At 46.4% G+C, this 21,912-nt stretch overlaps 1 protein-coding gene across 1 annotated transcript in view; it reads left to right on the forward strand.

Annotated features, from left to right (window-relative positions):
* NUP205 (nucleoporin 205) overlaps window positions 1-21,912 on the forward strand; it is a 525,888-nt gene that overhangs the window by 206,087 nt on the left and 297,889 nt on the right. Inside the window, exon 16 of the mRNA XM_069227955.1 lies at window positions 2,481-2,580. Coding sequence (XP_069084056.1) covers window positions 2,481-2,580 — 100 coding nt within the window. The remainder of the gene's footprint in view (window positions 1-2,480; window positions 2,581-21,912) is intronic.

Consider the following 21,912-nt stretch of genomic DNA (forward strand, 5'->3'; position numbering starts at 1 on the left):
TTAGTGCTGCTTGGGCTCCTACGACTTCTGTGTCCCCAACCTGTGGAACTCCTGTGGGTGCTGCCTTTGCTCCTGTGGTCTCTCTGTGTCGCTGAGGGTACCCTGTGACTCCCCCCTCCTGGGTTGAGTCCTCCTGGGCCTTGCTGGTCCCCGGCAGCTCCACTTTTCCACTAACTGCAAATTTGCCTTTGCCAATGCTTGTTGGTGGAATTCCTGCACCAACACCCGTCTGCAAATTTCACTGCAGCGTGAGATATCTTCTGCATCCATCAGGAATTCTTCTCCGGCTCCAGAACTGCAGTGCTGACCTGATCTTCATCTTTGTCGACCAACTTCTGCAAGTACAGCTGGGTGGGTAGTAGCTCTTACTGCTCCTGGACTCCACTGTGACTCTTTGACTTGGTCCCCTCTCTCCACAGGTCTTCCTCTCCAGGAATTCACTGCTGGTTTCTTGCAGTCTTGTCTGGGTGTCTTCTTTTTATCTTTTCCTTCCTTTTGGGTGGTTTGGGGAAATTCCAGTGATTTACTCCTGCTTTCCTGGTCTCGGGGGAGGGGGGGCTACTGTGGTTTTCTAGTACTCCCAGCTCCCCTCTACACATTTCACTTACCTAGTTGGGGGTCCTGTGTTCGCATTCCATTTATTTATTTTTTGTATTTGGTTTGGGCTCCCCCTAGGGTCACTATTAGTTATCTACATTTGCACTGTTTTCTAACTTTTTCTATGCCTAATACTGTTTACTAGTGTATATAATTAGTGTAGTACTTACCTTCATTATCTCCTCTGGAGGGTTGCCCTTCTAGTATTTTGTGGAATTGTGTAAACAAAAAAAAGTATCTTTTATTTTTATTTTTGTACAACTGAGTGTTTTCTTTCATGTGTGTAAGCACTTTGTGACTACAGTAGTATTGCATGAGTTTTGCGTGTCTCCTAGATAAGCCTTGGCTGCTCATCCACAGCTACCTGTAGAGAGCCTGGCTTCCAGACACTGCCTACACTTCACTGAGAGGTGATACCTGGATCTGGTATAAGGTGTAAGTACCTTAGGTACCCACCACATACAACAGGCCCGCTTCCAACAGGGATTATGTCAAATTTATAAATCCTTGTGGTACATTCACCTACGTCATTGCACCTGCTGAGAGAGAGGTGAGAGGGTGAATGAGGCAGACTGGAGAGATGCCTGCATTGCTCATGGCACTTTTACAATATCTACTCAGCTCTGCTTCATTAAGTTTAAGTACTTATAACAAGCCTTTATGACTCCCGTGCTGAAGGGTGACCTTACCTCTTCTCCAGCTTTCTTTCGCTGACGTGACCTGCAAGGGGATCTCCTTGATATTGTCTGGCAATGTCCTGTAATTCAAGGTTATTGGATTGCCATCTTTGTTGTGTTGTCTGCTGTGGTGGTGACACTGTGAAGGCTTACTCCAGAATTGCTTTGCCTGGTATACTTGTTGACTTGGGGGGTAAGGGGGGTGTGGGGGGGACAGAATGTTGGTACCAATAGGCGCACTACTAGCCAAACGAGACATCGCCCGTAATCTGGCCCCTTCAATAACGGCCAGGACTCTGGGTATGGGCTGGTGTGGCAAATTACAGAAAACCACTTATGAAGCCTGGGGATGTCCCCGCAAATATGATAAAATTTGGAAGAAGTGGTTGGCCTACCATGGCCTGTCAAACGGATATCCCTTTGGGTGGGGTGGTTGTAGCATTTGGGGGAATACGGGGCCCCAGACTCTGATTGGGACGCTATGCTGGCTGCTCCACAACGCAGGGTGCTATCTATGTTGAACAAGACTGTTGTTTTATTGTTACTGTGTAAGCATACAATAAAAGGCTGCTATAAAAAAATGGTTACAATTTCTTGCACATTTGGAGGTGTCATCCCATGGGCATCTTGCCTGTCGTCAAAGGTGATTTTTGCATGTTCAGTATTTCTTTGGAACACTGCATTCTGGCGCTTCTGGTTACAACAGTGCTGTTCTGTTCGGAGTCTGAAGATTCCATGATTTTTATTGCATAAAATAAAGAAAATGCTATGTTAATTGTGTGAGAGACTAGTAATTATTACAAGCTCACAAAATTTGAGCTGCTAAATTGTTACTCGTAAGTAGCTTTTCCTTCGATTATTTAAGTTTTAAAGTTTCCCTATGTACGTCATTTGATTTCATGTATTACTGAATTTCCAGAAACGCACTTTGGTGTTTACTCTAACTATCCATGTTGAGCTGTTGCTGAAGGGATTTAATTGTCCATTGGTTGTGAATATCATCACTGTATTAGGAAGCGATGTGGCATTATTTACCTTTTTCAGAACATGGGGTGGATGCTTCTGTACAGCCTCTAATTTAGGAGTTTTGATGGCATTATTAATGTGTCTTATTCCGGGGAGGGTTCTTGGGGTTTGATTAGATTAATGCCCCACTAGGTTCTGGAGGTAGGTTTTCATGATGTCCTTTTCTCTGGTTTTCTGCAGTGGAAGGTGGCCGAGGTAGTCCTGGAAGTGTTCCATAAACTTCTTAGAGAGTACGAACCTCAGCCTGAAGATTTTGTGGACCAGTTAATGGATATACAAGGTAACACATCATTCAATAGCAACGGATGCTTCCCTGTTTAATACTTTTACAGGCCAATATACTTAGTGAACCTTAAGAGTAACACTTATGCCAAGCTTTAAGCCAACTTGACCAAGCCCTTCCTAATCTGAATTACTGATGGTACAGTTGTTATGAGAGTTAGATACCTAAATGATAAACGAGAGCACAAGGAAATGTCCTCGAAAAAGCAAACCTGTTGACAACCCTAGGGTGCTGAAGCACTGGACAAATTTCAGTGACACAAGGAAAAATACCCTTTGTAAACTGTGCTTTCGTTGTCTTCATATCACTTTTTCTGGAGTCCCCTGACTGTTTGGGTAACATGGGTGCCCTTTGTAATTTCTTGGCAGGTGTTAAGAACCTTACTGTCCTTCCACCTACCTGTACATTGGAGGAGGTTCTTACCTGCTTCACTGCAATTCTCTCCAAACTATTTTTCTTGTGCTCTGTGACGTTTACTACAAACTCTTGCCGGGAAGAAGAGATTTGCCTCCTCTATCTACTGGTTATATTTCTATAGGTGATGGCCATACTGCTAGGAGTCTTAAAACTGGACAAAGCCACATCCAGCCTTTACAGAAAATGTTTTTTCTGGTAACCTAATTAATGGAGAAATGGCCTTTGTTGAGAGCAGTTAAGATACTAAGTATTTCCATGTCCTTTTCAATTGCCACTCTTAGAATGCAACCATGGGCATCCATGTCTTCCTCTTTTAGAGCTATTTGCACAAACTTGTGGTAGAGTTTAGTAGCTCTGTCTCTATATTTCTCCATTGAGATGGCAGAATTTATGCTTCTTAACAGACAGATCAGTTACTGACTGGCTCATTTGTTCAATAAGTCCAGGAATACCTGTTGATCTAGCTCCTTGATGTCTCGCTGTATTCCGTTGCCTGTTCTCACCTGGCTAAAACATGTTGATTGCCAAGTAGAGCACCCTGCAGGTAATACAATGTGTTAATAATGAACAGTATGTTGTGATTTAACTTCATTTTTGTTAATATGTCGCAGCCTACCATACACCGCAGCTGTGTGGTATGCTAAAGACATTTTGGGGAGATCAGAAAGTTGACCTAGGTATGCATTCTGCCCGTCACTTGCCATTGGCTTTGTGGTCTGTACCTATTGGCTTTGTGGTCTGTAACTCATGTATTCTTGCTTCCCATTTGTTGTCTTTATTTGCTTTCAACTGCCCAGGTTCAGTTTGCCTCGCCTGAAAAGAAAGCTGTGTTCACTGAAAACTTCCACAAACTCCTTTTATTCAAAGACCAAAGTCAAGCTGTGTATGTGGGAACTTGGTTATTTTGTTTTGCTTTCTGCTGACTTCAATGTGACAGCCTTTATAGGAAAGAGGAATGCAGCCTTTCTTCATGAAGCCTGCTTGTGCCTTTTTATTCTATTTTAGACATAACCATCTCAAAAGGTATTGTGTTCTTAATCTACACAAAACATTTGCCTGTTTTTGGCAAAATTCTTCTTCTTTGAGTCCATTTAAATTGTGAAACTGCCATTTTAGGAACAAAGTGCTAAACCGCATTTCAGTCTCCATGTCAGTGTAACACAGGGTGATCTTGAGCAATTTTCACTGTTTATGGTCCGTTCACTGTCAAGCACAAGTTAAGATCTTTTCACAGAAAACAGCCAGCCACATTGTAACACAATTTAACAATGCTTGGTTTTCACTTTGATGTGTGAAGCATATTCTTTAGTTATGACATTTGTGGCAACTAATTTTTGGGAGTTGGATAAGTTTAAAGCCACTTTTTGTGAAAGCTTTTGTGTTTGTTTACCTACAAAATAATTATGTTTTCTATCTGCAACTGTGCCTTTTTCGGAACACATACATTATTACTAGATATAAACAATTTCCTCGTGTTATCTTGCAGGCACTACATACATGATTTGGATGGTGCAGCAAGTGCAGTGGCACTGGGGCCAAAAGCTCTAGGAAACCCACCCAGCACTGATTATTGCTATATCTTGCCACTGAACGAGCAGTCACAAGTGCAGTTATCTTGCTGACTCTAGATTTATTGTTATATTTTAGTACTAAACAAGCAGTCAGGAGTGCTTTTTTGATTGTTACTTTGGGTGCAATGATTACAAACCAATCGCCTAAAGCATCACTGTAATAAAAGCTGTAGCCTATTGTACTTTTCTGTCTACCTACAACTTATGCTATATTCAACGCATTTATATGGCACATTTTCTCCGTTTTTGTATGGTCCTAAAAGGCATCTGAATCTGGACACAGTAACACCTTGGCAAGGGCATTCTTCATTCTGTAACATTAGCACTTCGGCTGTTGTGAAACCATACATAAATACTTATAAATTACCGTATGGCATTCCATACCATGCATTGGCAAAGCCTATGCAAGATCTGTTGGCTTTGTTAGTGTTTTTTAGGCATATTATACAGCCGTGTTAGCTTCAGTGCAGCATAATTGAACATTTTTTAAAAGCTTTTTTAATAATAAAAAAAAAAGCACACAACATTGGCCGTGTTATATATGTTTTTTACATTACTTTCAGCCATTTGCAACATAGCTAAAAACATTACCAAAAAATCTCACATAGGTGAGACCTATTGTTTTTGCCAATGCTTGTATAAGTTTGTGTTCCCATACAATGGCCCAATACTGCCCTGTTTCTTCAGTTTTGTTGCACCACACAGAACCTGTGGATAATGGCTGATGGTTAGCTCCACTGTTTTCTCTAGTCTGTCACTGTAGTTCAATATGATGTTTTGAAGCAGCACATCTGCCTTAAGTCTTTGTGGTTAAGCTACTTTTCTCTATCAAAAACCAATAAAGTAAGTCTTTAAGGTGAAATGGTCTTATACTTCAATCCTTAACATATCATTTTTTGTTTAATTTTTATTGTATTTTAATTAGATATTGAAGAGGAGCTGAAATAGCCTACTGCCTTTTTAAGCTACTTTTAATTCTGATTTGCTAATCAAAATGTTTCAGATGGATTTAAAATTGTGTAATGAGACTCTTCTCTATTGCTCAAGTGGTCTTGTGATGCCACACATAGGCGGAGAGTGTAGCAAAGAGCCCCTTTTGGCATGGTTATCCCACACTTTTTGCCTGATGTTGATGCTAATTTGAGTGAGTGTGTGCTGGGATCCTGCTAACCAGGCCCCAAAACCAGTGTTCTTTCCCTAAACTGTACCATTGTCTTTCACAATAGGCACACCCCTGGCACATGGCTAAGTCCCTTGTAAAAGGTACCAGTGGTATCAAGGGCTCAGTGGTCAGGGAGAGTCCCTAAGGGTTGCAGCATGTATTGTCTCACCTAACACATGCACACTGCCATTGCAGCTTGTGAGTGCTGGTGAGGAGAAAAAGGTAAAGTCGACATGGCTTCCCTCTCTGGGTGCTGTGCCTACCAACCACTGCCTGTGGCATCAGCAAGTCTCTCCTCTAGCAGACTTTGCAGCCCTTATGCAGGATGCTGTATACCAGAGGTGATGGCAAAACTCCATGAGCAATATGGCCCTATAGGGTCTAAGTCCATTCTTAGACATTGCAAGTGCAATGTGGCCATATTAAGTAAATGGGCTGGAAGATTGTCATTACGTACTCGACAGCTGCATGATGGCTTCACTGAAGACTGGGATGTTTGGTAACAAACTTCTCAGCACAATAAACCCACACTGATGCCAGTGTTGGATTTAGTGTAAAATGCACACAGAGGGCATCTTAGAGAGGTCCCTGGTATTTCACTCAACCCTTTAGTGTAAGACTGACCAGTCTGTGCCAGCTTGCCACTAACAGGCAAGTTTCTGACCCCATGGGGTGAGAGCCTTTGTGCTCTCTGGGGTCAGGAACAAAGCCTGCCCTGGGTTGAGGTACTTCACACCTCCCCCCTACAGGAACTGCAACAATTGGCGATGAGCCTGAAAGACTGAGGCATCCTGTTACAGTTCTCCAGGGCACTCCAGCTAGTGATGTCTCACCCCCCCACCCCCCCGGACCAAGCCCCATTTTCCGGCAGAAAAACCACTGCCGCTGGGACCACCCCTAAGGGGACTAGAGCTGTAGTGACCACCTCCTTGCAGAATTCTCCATCTTGTTTTGGAGGGACGTAGCCAATAGGGATAGGAATGTGCCCCCCTCCCTAAGGGGATACAGCACAGGAAGGGTGTAGCCACCCTCAGGGACAGTAGCCATTGGCTACTGCCCTCTAACCCTGTAACTCCCCTAAATCTAGTATTTAGGGGCACCCTTGAACCTTGCTCTTAAGAATCCTGGAGACCTCAAGAAGGATTGAAAAACCAACCCCAGCAGTGAAGACTCCAGACGACAACTGAGTTAGCGCCAGACCTACCGGCCTATCTGCTACTTCAAGAATCCTGCTATTAAAAGGTGATGCCTCCTGCAGGACCAGCGACCTCTACAAACCCCCAGAGGACTGCCTGCCCACCAGAGGACCAAGAACTTCTGAGGACAGAGGCCCTGTCCACAAGAAACATCCAAGAAGGAACTCCAGAACCGCCTTCGCGAGCCCTTCCCACTCTGCACCTGACACCCACGGCCCGAGTCCAGGTGGCCCACTGGTCCAGAGAAGGTAACCTGGCGATTACAACTTCGAGTCCACCCTGGGTTGACCCCTCCTGGCCAACACAACGCCTGCAGCCTAAATCCGCAGGACCCCCCAATGACCACGACCGGATCTGATGAAGATTCCAGACTCCCAAAAGTACCCCTGCATCTGCAGCCCACAGGCCTTGGGGAATCAGACCAACAGTCCAGCAACGTCTAGCTGGCTCCTCTCCTACCCTGGGGGTCCCCGATTGAAAAGCATTGGGTGTCCGATGCTGTGTTTGCACCCTGTACCCGGCCTGCCCTTGTGCCGCTGAGGATGTCTGTTTGATGCTGACCTGTGTCCGTCCACTAAATTTCCTCTGCCCCCCATGCTCATCTAAAACAACAGGTCTGTGCCCTGAACTTGTGGGTACTTACCTGTATCCCTCCCTCGTTCCTTATAGGATTTAATTGAAAACCCAACACCAACTTTGACCTCTGCACTCAGCTGGCCCTGTGTTGCTGGTGGTGCGCTTTTGGGTCAACTTGAACTTTGTCCTGTGGACATCCTGACTCCCGAAGACTGCGATCATAAGTCAAGTACTTAACTGTAAACTGTGCTAACACTTTTCCACGCCTAGGACTGCATTGGTTCCTATGAGAAATTGCACTGTATCTACTTTTAAAATTGAAAAGCGTTACTTGCCTGTATACTGTTTTATCTACAAAACCTAAACAAAGTGAATTTGATAAATAAGCTTGATACAAACTTACAACTGTACTTACCTGCAACAAAGATCCTTTTGGTTCTAGAAATAAAGTAACAAAGTATATGTTTGCTTTATAAAAACAATTGGCCTGGATTTAGTCATTGAGTGTGTTCCTCATTTCTTGACTGTGTGTACAACAAATGCTTTGCACTGCCCTCTGATAAGCCTAACTGCTCGACCACACTAACCCTAAAGAGAAGCATTAGTATTATCTACTTTAGCCTCTGTTAAGACTTTCAGGATCACTGGACTCTGTACACACCATACCTCGTTTTGGTATAGTATATACGGAGCCAGCTTCCTACACCGAGTGTTTGTTTCTGAAGTTAACAAAGATTCCCAGTATGAATAAATAGGGTAACAAGTAAGTAACATTTATTTCTTCAAAGAATTGGTTGAAATCTCTAATAAAGACTAACATTCTTGTATGCATGCATGTAAAAGGCTATAGGTTGGCAGTTTTTCTCTGTAAACAACTCTTGGTGTTATGATGTGAAACTTGAAATACCTGAAACATAACAGGAGGTAAGTATCATCTGATAGAGACATCTATCTGCAGATTCCTTACACTTGAATTTCACCACGGATCTGGAAACATTTGGTCGAGTAACAACGCTGCGCGTGCCATCGGGGGCTCCGTTCAGTTCCAGGTTTGCGTCATCGGTGCTGGATGTGACATTAGGTGCGTGATCGCTAGTTCTTTTCTTTCCTTGACAGTTAGCGCAGATCTGGAGAGAGCTACCCCTCTGTCGCTTTTTGACAGGTCTTTTTTGGAAGTTTTATCAAAGTTTTCTTCTTGTTGGTGTGTCGGATGTCATCCAAGAACGCAGGGTTCAAACTGTGTGGTGCCTGTCACCGTGCCATGTTAGTTAAAGATCCTCATCTCGCCTGCCTCTGATGCCTGAAGCGCGACCACAATTCAAAGTCGTGCTCAGACTGCCGGGCCATGGTGCCAGAAGATTTGAGGGAGTGTTCCCTAAAGCTGTTTGCGGCCTGTCAGTCGATGACACCGGCACACGTGACTCCTCATCACACTCGAGGTCTGCAGGACACTTGGGGAAGAGGCACAAAAAGAAGTGCAAGTGGACTTTGACTTCAGCTCGTCTGTCAGCCGACACGCTATTGCCCAGTCCAACTCAGTGTCAACAACACCCCCCGCTGTGTCCAGGAGCCAGATCGACATACGCTCACATAAAAGAATTGTACGGGGCCATGTGCAGCATATTCGAGTGGGACGATCCCTCTGGCCCGCCTTCGAGCCACAGGGGGTGGGGGGATGCAAGAGGAGGACCCATCAGGTTCCACACCAGCAGCTTCGACCACTGCTCCGATGGAGTCACAAGGATCTGACTCCGGATCCGGACCTGCGCCAGTCATGCCCAGGCTACCATCTCTGGTGCCTGTTACGATGGTGATGCTGCCGGGGCTAGCCTCATTCTGGTTTAACGATCTGGAGTCGAACGTCGTCGCGCGATGCCTATTCCAGTGCCCACAGGTGCCAGATTATTGCCTAAGCCTTGTTTTTCCCAGCCAGGCATGGGAGAAGATTGTGATGGGTCACTGGACCCTTTGGAATGCCAGTTAGAAAGAACCTTGTACTGGTATGAGGAACTATGTACTAGGAGAGGCCAGTGGACTGGACATCTCTCCAGTTACTGGCTTGTTCTCTCACCCCACTGTGGCTACTTAGGAGGGAGCTTCCTATGCAATGGTGGTGCGTAGGACAGTGTAGGTCCTCACCTCGAACTGCCCTCAGTGGCTATCAAGACAAACTTCTTGACTGAAGTGCTTCAGCCTGGGGCTTCTACTTCCGAACCCTTGCTGCCCTTTAACGAGACACTTACCAATGTCCTGCTGGAAACTTGGTCAAAGCCCAGCTCAGGGGCTCCTGTAAATAGAACGATCGCCTGCCACCATCACCCTGCACAGGGCAACCTGAGTTTTCTCAGCCAACACCCAACTTCTGAGAGCTTTTGTAATACAAGTCTCAACTTCCTTTCGCTCGCCCGGACATGGAATCCAAGAGGCTGGACCATCTTGGGAAGATGTTTTCTTCCACCAGCCTGGCACTGAGGTTGGTAAACACCTTCAGCTTATTGGGCCATTTCTTATGCACCATTTGGGGGTACGGTTGTGCACGTTCTGGCCCGGGCCATACTCTCCCAAGCAGTAAAAGACGGGAGGGACACAGCGAAGTTCACCATTCAGTGTGGCATTGATACGACTGACTCATTGGGCAGACCGGTTGCGTAGACTGTGGCTGTAGGAAAGTACCCTCTTTTTGGCTTGGTTAACCCCACTTTTTGCCTGCTATCAGTATGCTTAGACTGTTTTCACTGGGATCCTGCTAACCAGGACCTCAGGGATTGTGCTCTCTCCCTCTACATTTGGTTGCCTAGGACTGTCCACACCCCACAATTGGCATGCTGGTGCCCCTAATAGGTTCCTAGTATATGGTACTTAGGTACCCAGGGCATTAGGGCACCAGAGGTTCCCCATGGGCTGCAGCAAGTATTGTACCACCGATGGGAGCCCATACAAAATGTGTCTGCGGGCCTCCCATTGCAGCCTGTGTGAAAAGGCGCATGCACCCTTTCACCACAGATCACTGCACCAGTTCACTGTAAGTCACCCCTATGATCGGCCTTCCTAGCCCAGAGGGCAGGATTCTGGTCCCTGTGTGTGAGGGCAACCCTGCATGGGCAGAGGTGCCCCACAAACTCCAGTTCCATTGCACTGGACTTCGTAAGTGCCCATGTACTTGGACACAGGTGTCCAGCTACATAATGGTAACTCCGAACCTGGGCATGTTTGGTATCAAACATGTCAGAATCATACCCCAATACTGTTGTCATTATTGGTTGTATGATTTCATGCAATCTGGGGGCTCCTTAAAGGACCCCCAGTATTGCTTCTACTGGTCTTCTGGGGTTTTCTGGCCAGCCTGCGCTGCTGCCACCCCTCAGACAGGTTTCTGCCCTCCTGCTGCTTGACCAGCTCAGGAAGGGGAAGGCAGAACAAAGAATTTCCTGTGGCAGAGGGAGGCAATGCCCTCTTCCACAGGAAATAGGTGTTATAAGGCCTGGGAGGTGTAGCCTACCCAAGCCACCTGTTTGCTTTGAAGGGCACATTTGGTGGTTTCCTTGCAGAAACTGGTTTGCACCAGTCCAGGAACCTCCGGACCCTGCTCTGGCGCAAAACTGGACAAAGAAAAGGGGAGTAACCTCTCTCCTGTCCATCACCACCCCAGGGGTGATGCCCAGAGATCCTCCAGGTGGTCACTTGATTCTGTCATCTTGAAACCAAAATGTGCAGAGGCCCTTGGGAGCATCTGGATGGCCAGGTCAGGCAGGTGACATTACAGACACCTCCGGATAGGTGGTCACCTTACTAGGTGACCAAACCCCCTTTTAGCGCTATTTAGGGACTCCCTTGAGGGTGGGTCCCCGAATTCGACGTGCAAGATTCCACCAGGACTCCTCTGCATCGTTTACTTCATCTTCTGGCCACTGGAACCGCAACTGGACTTTTCAGGAACTGACAAGCTGCAACTCTGATGACAACTTCGCTTTGCAACATTTTTTCTCCGGCTCCTTCCACAGTTAAGCCTGCACCAAACACCAAAAAGGAATCTCCCTTGGAGTGAAGAAGTTACTCCCCTGCATCTACAGCCCCCAACTGCAACGACATCCGGCCGCGTGGAGCTGCTCTCCTCTGGAACTGCTAGGATCCTGCATCTCAGGTTGTGTCTGGAATGGTCCCCGTGGTCCTCTCTGCCAACTGTCTAACTTGAGAGATGGTTAAGCCTCTCTTTGCAGAACAGTTCCCTTGTGCACCGCAACTCTTGCAGCTACAAAGGCTTGTTTGCTCCTGCTCCAAGGGATCTTCAGGCTCCGAGTAGCCCCGCCCCCCCAGCACATCTCCTCTCTGATGCTCCAGCGACCTGGGGATCCTCTTCAGGTGTGCTGACTGGGCCTCTCTGCGACTTACTGTGCCTGCTGCCAGTCGATTGCCTGTGTGGGCTGCGACTGCTTCTGTTAGCTCTCCCTACTTCTGAGGGTCATCTCAGCCTCCCCTCCAAGGGTCGAGTCCCCTGGGCCTTGCTGGTTCTCTCCAGCTTTGCAACACTTCTTTTGTCCTGTTGCATTTGCCAAGGCTTGCTGGTGGTTCTCCAACACCACTGACCATCTGCAACCTGACAACTCGAGTGGGACACTATCTGCACCGCTCCAAGGACTCCTCTTCAGCTCCTGGGCTCCACAGCTGGTCGTCTTCTCTCCTCTTCGACCTCGTTCTGCATCCAGAGAAGGGTAGTGTAGGAAGCTGGCCTGATGTGTGGTGGGTATCCCCTATTAGTGTAGTGTAGGCATCGTCTTGAAGCCAGGCTCTCTTTATAGGTAGCTGTGGAGGAGCTGCCAAATCTTATCTAGGAGACATGCAAAGCTCATGCACTACCACTGTAGTCTCACAGCACTCATACACATGAAAGAAACACTCAGTGTTACAAAAATAAAGGTACTTTATTTTAGTGACACAATACCAAAAAGTACTAGAGGCAACCCTCCAATAGGAGGTAAGTAACACTAATATATATATATATGTTCAATGGCATGTGTAGCTGTAGATACACATGCTTTGCACATCCCGCCATCTAGTGTTGGGCTCGGAGTGTTACAAGTTGTTTTTCTTCGAAGAAGTCTTTTCGAGTGACGAGATCAAGGGACTCCTCCCCTTTCGGCTCCATTGCGCATGGGCGTCGACTCCATCTTAGATTGTTTTCTTTCCGCCATCGGGTTCGGACGTGTTCCTTTTCGCTCCGCGTTTCGGTTCGGAAAGTTAGTGAAAATCTCGGAAATTTCGACGGTATTGTTTACGTTCGGTATCTGGTTAGTTACAACAGATCGAGACCGAATTTTGAAGAGCTCCGGCGGCCCTTCGGGGTTTTCGATTTCCCCGGCGGGGCCTGGTCGGCCCGAGCACGTGCGTCTTCAAGGCTAATGGAACGGACCCCATTCCGCTTATGCCCCGAATGTCACAACAAGTATCCCTATACAGATCAGCATCTGGTCTGTAATTTGTGTTTGTCTCCAGAACACAAGGAGGAGACTTGTGAGGCCTGTTGAGTGTTTCGGTCCAGAAAGACCTTAAGGGACAGAAGAGCAAGAAGACTACAGATGACGTCGGTGCCGACAGGACAAAAACACATGGAGGAAGAAGAGGAAGCCTTCTCCATCGAGGACTCGGAAGAGGTCGATCCTGAACAGACGCCGAAAACCGTGAGTAAGACGTCGATACACAAAACTCACGCAAAGACCACAAAGGCCCAGGGGACGCCACCACCAGCAGGCCATGGCTTAACCCGAAAAATAGGTGACCGAGCATCGGCACCGAAAAAGGGCATGCATGTGTCGAAGTCATCCGACTCCGGTTGAGATACCGGCATAGAGAAGCGCCGACCCCGAGACACCGGGTCAGAGCAATCTCGGCACCGAGAGAGCGTCACCGAAGCAAGTCGGCACCGAGAGATCACTACGCCGAAGAGCAAAAAAGTGTCGTCGGAACCGAAAAAAGCAGCCGAAAAGGTTTCGGTACCGAAACATCTGGCCTCGGAACCGAAAACAAGTTCCTACACAGAGGAACAAGGCCTGTCCTCACAAATGCAAACACATAGATTTGGACAGGAGCTAGAGACAATGGAGCCAGATTACACACAAAGAAGGCTCCACATTCAAAAGGAGACAGGGAAGATCAGTACTCTTCCTCCAATAAGAATGAAACGGAAACTTGCCTTCCAAGAAAAAGACAAGCAGTCACAGGCAAAAGTGGCGAGACAAGTAACCCCACCACCATCTCCACAACGCTCACCACAACCATCACCGGTAGCCACTCCACCAATGATGCAGTCCCCAACTCAGGGTGATCCAGACGCGTGGGATCTTTATGATGCACCAGTGTCAGATAACAGTCCCGACTGTTATCCAGCTAGACCGTCACCACCTGAGGACTCTACCGCCTACACACAGGTGGTGTCAAGAGCAGCGGCGTTTCATAATGTCAGTCTGCATGCAGAGCCAATTGAAGACGACTTTCTATTTACCACTGTCGTCTACACATAGCCAGTACCAGAGCCTCCCCATGCTACCTGGAATGCTAAAACACTCCAAACAAGTGTTTGAAGAGCCTGTCAAAGGAAGGGTTTTAACTCCAAGGGTGGAGAAAAAATATAAACCGCCACCAACAGACCCTGTGTACATCACACAACAGTTTACACCAGACTCAGTGGTAGTAGGTGCAGCACGCAAGAGGGCAAACTCACACACGTCTGGAGATGCACCACCTCCAGACAAAGAGAGTCGTAAGTTCGACGCGGCTGGGAAAAGAGTGGCGGCACAAGCAGCCAACCAATGGCGCATTGCCAACTCACAGGCATTGTTGGCAAGATATGACAGGGCTCATTGGGACGAAATGCAACATTTTATAGAACATTTGCCCAAGGAGTTCCAAAAACGAGCGCAACAAGTGGTGGAGGAAGGACAGAGTATCTCGAACAATCAGATACGGTCAGCAATAGATGCAGCAGACACAGCTGCTAGGACTGTCAATACAGCAGTAACAATACGGGGACATGCATGGCTGCGTACATCTGGATTTAAGCCGGAAATACAACAAGCCGTGCTGAATATGCCATTTAACGGACAGCAGTTGTTTGGGCCGGAGGTGGACACTGCTATCGAAAAACTTAAAAAAGACACTGATACGGCCAAAACCATGGGCGCACTCTACTCCACACAGAGCCAGAGGCACATTTAGAAAATCACAGTTTCAAGGGGGGGTTTCGAGGACAAAGCACTGAACCCACAACCTCACAAACAAGGCCCACTTATCAGAGCCAATACCAGCGGGGAACTTTTCTGGGACAATATAGAGGGGGACAGTTCCCAAAGAGTAGAGGGAAGTTCCAAAGTCCCAAAACTCCACAAAATAAACAGTGACTTCCATGTCACAAATCCCCAACACATAACACCAGTGGGGGGGAGACTAACCAAGTTCTACAAAAACTGGGAGGAAATAACAACAGACACGTGGGTCCTAGCCATTATCCAGCATGGTTATTGCATTGAATTTCTAGAATTCCCTCCAAATGTCCCACCGAAAACACACAACATGTCAAAACAACACATAGAGCTTCTACAACTAGAAGTTCAAGCATTGTTGCAAAAAGATGCAATAGAGTTGGTACCAATTCATCAAAGAGGAAGAGGAGTTTACTCACTGTACTTTCTCATACCCAAAAAAGACAAAACTCTAAGACCTATATTAGATCTCAGAACATTAAATATCTACATCAAATCAGAGCACTTTCACATGGTGACACTGCAGGACGTAATCCCATTGCTCAAACAACAAGACTACATGACAACACTAGACCTAAAGGATGCGTACTTCCATATACCGATACATCCTTCACACAGAAAGTACTTAAGGTTTGTATTCCAAGGGGTACATTACCAATTCAAAGTGTTGCCATTCGGGATAACAACTGCGCCAAGAGTTTTTACAAAATGCCTGGCAGTAGGGGCTGCTCATATCAGAAGACAGCGAATACATGTGTTCCCGTACCTTTACGATTGGTTAATAAAAACCAACACAGAGGAACGGTGCTCACAACACACAAAGTATGTCATAGAAACCCTTCACAAACTAGGTTTCTCACTCAACTACAACAAGTCACACCTTCAGCCGTATCAAATGCAACAATACTTAGGAGCGACAATCAACACAACAAAAGGGATTGCCACTCCAAGTCCACAAAGGGTACAGGCATTTCACAATGTAATACAGGCCGTGCACCCAAAACAAAAGGTTCGATGGCATCTGTCGCTGTAGATACGCATGTTTTGCATAGCTCGCCATCTGGTGTTGGGTCGGAGTGTTACAAGTTGTTTTTCTTCGAAGAAGTCTTTCGAGTCACGGGACCGAGTGACTCCTCCTTTTGTCTCCATTGCGCATGGGCGTCGACTCCATCTTCAATTGTTTTTTTTCCGCCATCGGGTTCGGACGTGTTCCTGTCGCTCCGAGTTTCGGAACGGAAAAACAGCTAAATTTCGGAAGATTTTCGTCGGTATTGTTGCGTTCGGGATCGGCGTAGTTAGAATCAACACCGCATCGAAGATCGAAGAGCTCCGGAGCCCTTCGGGGTAGTTTTCGATCCCCCGTCGGGGCCTGCTCGGCCCGACCGCGTGTAGAAGAACGCCGATGGAACGGACCCCGTTCCGTTTCTGTCCCAAATTCCACAACAAATACCCCTATACAGACCAACACTTGGTCTGTAACCTGTGCCTGTCACCTGAGCAGTGAAGACACTTGCGAGGCCTGTCGTGCATTCCGGTCCTGAAAAACACTCCGAGACCGTCGAGCCAGAAGACTTCAAATGGCGTCCACGCCGACAGCCCACCGAGAGTTCGAGATACAAGAAGAGGAAGAAACCTTTTCGATACACAAATCGGACTCCGAGGAATTCGACCAGGCCATGGCTCCACCCATAAATTTGGTGACCGACCGTCGGCACCGAAAAAGGCCCAAACAGTGCCGAGACCATCCGACTCCGGTCGAGACACCGGCACGCAGCCTTCTCGGGACCGAGAAAGTGCTGGAGACATACATCGACACAGAGATAGCGGTGTAGACACGGCTCGACGCCGAGACAGCGGCACCGACGAAGATCGACGCCGAGATGTTTCGACTCCGAAAAAGAAAAAAGTCACCTCGGAGCCGAAAAAAGATGCAGACAGGGTTTCGGTGCCAAAACAACCTGCAACCGACCCAGTTTCAGGCTCTTATACAGAAGAGCAATCAATGACCTCCCAAATGCGAAAGCATAGGTTTGAGGAAGACCTGCAATCCACCGATGTAGACCATACGCAGAAACGTATTTTTATACAGCAGGGGACAGGAAAGATAAGCACCCTTCCCCCTATTAGGAGAAAGAGAAGACTGGAATTTCAAACTGACCAAACACCACAAACAAAAATGGTGAAAAAGGTTACTCCGCCACCCTCTCCTCCACCTATAATTCACGTCTCACCAGCACAAACTCCATCACATTCCCCGGCTGACACCACCATGAGCCAAGGTGACCAGGATCAGGACGCATGGGACTTATACGACGCCCCTGTGTCAGATAACAGTCCGGAGGCATACCCTACAAAGCCATCACCACCAGAAGACAGTACTGCATATTCTCAGGTGGTGGCTAGAGCAGCACAATTCCACAATGTAAGCCTCCACTCAGAACAAGTCGAGGATGACTTTCTATTCAACACCCTCTCCGCCACCCACAGCTCCTACCAAAGCCTGCCTATGCTCCATGGTATGCTTTGGCACGCAAAAGACATCTTTAAGGAGCCGGTCAAAAGTAGGGCAATCACACCAAGGGTGGAAAAAAAGTATAAAGCGCCTCCTACAGACCCTATTTTCATCACTACACAGCTGCCACCAGATTCTGTCGTCGTAGGAGCAGCTAGGAAAAGGGCCAACTCCCACACATCTGGGGATGCACCACCCCCAGATAAGGAAAGCCGCAAGTTCGATGCAGCTGGAAAGAGAGTCGCAGCACAAGCTGCAAACCAGTGGCGCATTGCTAACTCTCAGGCACTATTTGCGCGCTATGACAGAGCCCATTGGGATGAGATGCAACATCTCATTGAACATCTACCCAAAGACCTACAAAAGAGGGCAAAGCAAGTGGTTGAGGAAGGACAGAACATTTCAAACAACCAGATACGCTCCTCCATGGATGCAGCAGACACAGCTGCAAGAACAATAAATACATCTGTGACCATCAGAAGGCATGCATGGCTACGAACGTCTGGGTTTAAACCAGAGATTCAGCAGGCAGTTCTCAATATGCCATTCAACGAAAAAGAACTGTTCGGTCCAGAAGTGGACACGGCGATTGAGAAACTTAAAAAAGACACGGACACTGCTAAAGCCATGGGCGCACTCTACTCCCCGCAGAGCAGAGGAAATTACAGCACCTTCCGCAAAACACCCTTTAGAGGGGGGTTTCGGGGTCAGGCCACACAAGCCAGTACCTCACAGGCAACAACATCCAGTTACCAGGGACAGTACAGGGGAGGCTTTCGGGGCCAATATAGAGGAGGGCAATTCCCTAAGAATAGGGGAAAATTTCAAAGCCCCAAAACCCCTACAACTAAGCAGTGACTCACAGGTCACTCACCCCTCCACACAACACCAGTGGGGGGAAGAATAGGTCATTATTACAAAGCATGGGAGGAAATCACTACAGACACTTGGGTTCTAGCAATTATCCAAAATGGTTATTGCATAGAATTTCTACAATTCCCTCCAAACATACCACCGAGAGCACAAAATTTATCAAAACATCATTCCGAGCTCCTGGAGATAGAAGTTCAAGCACTATTGCAAAAGAATGCAATCGAGTTAGTACCAAACACACAAATAAACACAGGTGTTTATTCACTGTACTTCTTAATACCAAAGAAGGACAAAACGCTAAGACCAATCCTAGACCTAAGAATACTAAACACATACATCAAATCAGACCACTTTCACATGGTCACACTACAAGAAGTGTTAACATTGCTGAAACTACACGACTACATGACAACATTAGACCTCAAAGACTCGTATTTCCATATACCAATACATCCATCGCACAGGAAATACCTAAGGTTTGTATTCAAAGGAATACACTACCAATTCAAGGTACTGCCTTTCGGTTTAACAACCGCACCAAGAGTCTTTACCAAATGTCTAGCAGTAGTCGCTGCACACATCAGAAGGCAGCAAATACATGTATTCCCGTATCTAGACGACTGCTTAATCAAGACCCATTCGTTAATAACGTGCTCACACCACACAAATCAAATCATACAAACCCTCTACAAACTAGGGTTCACAGTCAACTTCGCAAAATCCAACATTCTGCCATGCAAGGTACAACAATACCTAGGAGCCATAATAAACACAACAATAGGAATAGCCACTCCAAGTCCACAAAGAATTCAAAATTTCAACAACATCATACAACGCATGTATCCAACACAAAGAATACAAGCAAAGATGATATTACAACTCCTAGGCATGATGTCTTCATGCATAGCCATTGTCCCAAACGCAAGACTGCACATGAGGCCCTTACAACAGTGCCTAGCATCACAGTGGTCACAAGCACAGGGTCACCTTATAGATCTGGTGTTAATAGACCGCCAAACTTACCTCTCGCTTCTATGGTGGAACAATATAAATTTAAACAAAGGGCGGCCTTTCCAAGACCCAGTGCCACAATACGTAATAACAACAGATGCTTCCATGACAGGGTGGGGAGCACACCTCGATCAACACAGCATACAAGGACAATGGAACGTACATCAAACAAAACTGCATAAAAATCACCTAGAACTGCTAGCAGTTTTTCAAGCACTAAAGGCTTTTCAACCAATAATAGTTCACAAATACATTCTCGTCAAAACAGACAACATGACAACAATGTATTATCTAAACAAACAAGGGGGAACGCACTCAACGCAATTGAGCCTGCTGGCACAAAAGATATGGCGTTGGGCAATTCACAACAAAATTCGCCTAATAGCACAATTTATCCCAGGGATTCAGAATCAACTCGCAGACAATCTCTCTCGAGATCACCAACAGGTCCACGAATGGGAAATTCACCCCCAAATTCTGAACACTTACTTCACGCTCTGGGGAACACCTCAAATAGACTTGTTTGCGACAAAAGAGAACGCAAAATGCCAAAACTTCGCATCCAGATACCCACACAGGCAGTCCCACGGCAATGCCCTATGGATGAACTGGTCAGGGATATTTGCCTACGCTTTTCCTCCTCTCCCTCTCCTTCCTTATCTGGTAAACAAACTCAGTCAAAACAAACTCAAACTCATATTAATAGCACCAACTTGGGCAAGGCAACCCTGGTACACAACGCTGCTAGACCTATCAGTAGTACCCCACATCAAACTGCCCAACAGGCCGGATCTGTTAACACAACACAACCAAAAGATCAGACACCCAGATCCAGCATCGCTGAATCTAGCAATCTGGCTCCTGAAATCCTAGAATTCGGACACTTACAACTTACCCAAGAATGTATGGAAGTCATAAAGCAAGCCAGAAGGCCATCCACCAGGCACTGCTATGCCAGTAAATGGAAGAGGTTTGTTTGCTATTGCCATATTAATCAAATCCAACCATTACACGCAACCCCAAAACATGTAGTGGGTTACTTGCTTCACTTACAAAAATCTAACCTAGCTTTCTCTTCCATTAAAATACACCTTGCTGCAATATCTGCATATCTGCAGCCTACCTATTCAACTTCCCTATATAGGATACCAGTCATTAAAGCATTCATGGAGGGCCTTAAAAGAATTATTCCACCAAGAACACCACCTGTTCCTTCATGGAACCTAAATGTTGTCTTAACTAGACTTATGGGTCCACCTTTTGAACCCATGCACTCCTGCGAAATACAGTTCCTAACATGGAAGGTTGCATTTCTCATCGACATTACCTCTCTAAGAAGAGTAAGCGAGATTCAGGCGTTTACAATACAAGAACCTTTTATACAACTACACAAAAATAAGGTCGTCCTAAGGACTAATCCTAAATTTCTACCAAAAGTTATTTCACCGTTCCATCTAAATCAAACAGTGGAACTTCCAGTGTTCTTCCCACTGCCAGATTCCGTAGCTGAGAGGGCACTACATACTTTAGATGTCAAAAGAGCATTAATGTATTACATTGACAGAACAAAGAGCATCAGGAAAACTAAACAGCTATTTATTGCATTCCAAAAACCTCATGCAGGAAACCGAATATCAAAACTGGTATAGCCAGATGGATAGTTAAATGCATCCAAATCTGCTACCTTAAAGCTAAACGACAACTGCCCATTACACCAAGGGCACACTCAACCAGAAAGAAAGGTGCTACCATGGCCTTTCTAGGAAACATCCCAATGCAAGAAATATGTAAGGCAGCCACATGGTCTACGCCTCACACATTCACCAAGCACTACTGTGTAGACGTGTTATCCGCACAACAAGCCACAGTAGGTCAAGCCGTATTAAGAACATTGTTTCAGACTACTCCCACTCCTACAGGCTGAGCCACCGCTTTGGGGAGATAACTGCTTACTAGTCTATGCAAAACATGCGTATCTACAGCGACAGATGCCATCGAACTGAAAATGTCACTTACCCAGTGTACATCTGTTCGTGGCATCAGTCGCTGTAGATTTGCATGTGCCCACCCGCCTCCCCGGGAGCCTGTAGCAGTTCGGAAGGTACCTTCAACTATTTGTATATATATTATTTTAACCTTAAATAGGTACATACTTAATCACTCCATTGCATGGCCACTATTACTACAATACAACTCCTACCTCACCCTCTGCGGGGAAAAACAATCGAAGATGGAGTCGACGCCCATGCGCAATGGAGACAAAAGGAGGAGTCACTCGGTCCTGTGACTCGAAAGACTTCTTCGAAGAAAAACAACTTGTAACACTCCGACCCAACACCAGATGGCGAGCTATGCAAAACATGCGAATCTACAGCGACTGATGCCACGAACAGATGTACACTGGGTAAGTGACATTTTCAATACAAGTTAAAATAGTGATGAAACTACTAGGCATGATGTCCTCATGCATAGCCATTGTCCCAAACGCAAGATTGCACATGCGGCCCTTACAACAGTGCCTAGCATCACAATGGTCACAGGCACAGGGTCAATGTAGGAAGTTGGCTCTGTATGTGCTATTTCAAAGTAAGGAATAGCATGCACAGAGTCCAAGGGTTCCCCTTAGAGGTAAAATAGTGGTAAAAATAGATAATACTAATGCTCTATTTTGTGGTAGTGTGGTCGAGCAGTAGGCTTATCCAAGGAGTAGTGTTAAGCATTTGTTGTACATACACATAGACAATAAATGAGGTACACA

Source organism: Pleurodeles waltl, chromosome 4_1, assembly GCF_031143425.1.
Source record: "Pleurodeles waltl isolate 20211129_DDA chromosome 4_1, aPleWal1.hap1.20221129, whole genome shotgun sequence".
In the NCBI taxonomy this organism is placed as follows: Eukaryota; Metazoa; Chordata; class Amphibia; order Caudata; family Salamandridae; genus Pleurodeles; species Pleurodeles waltl.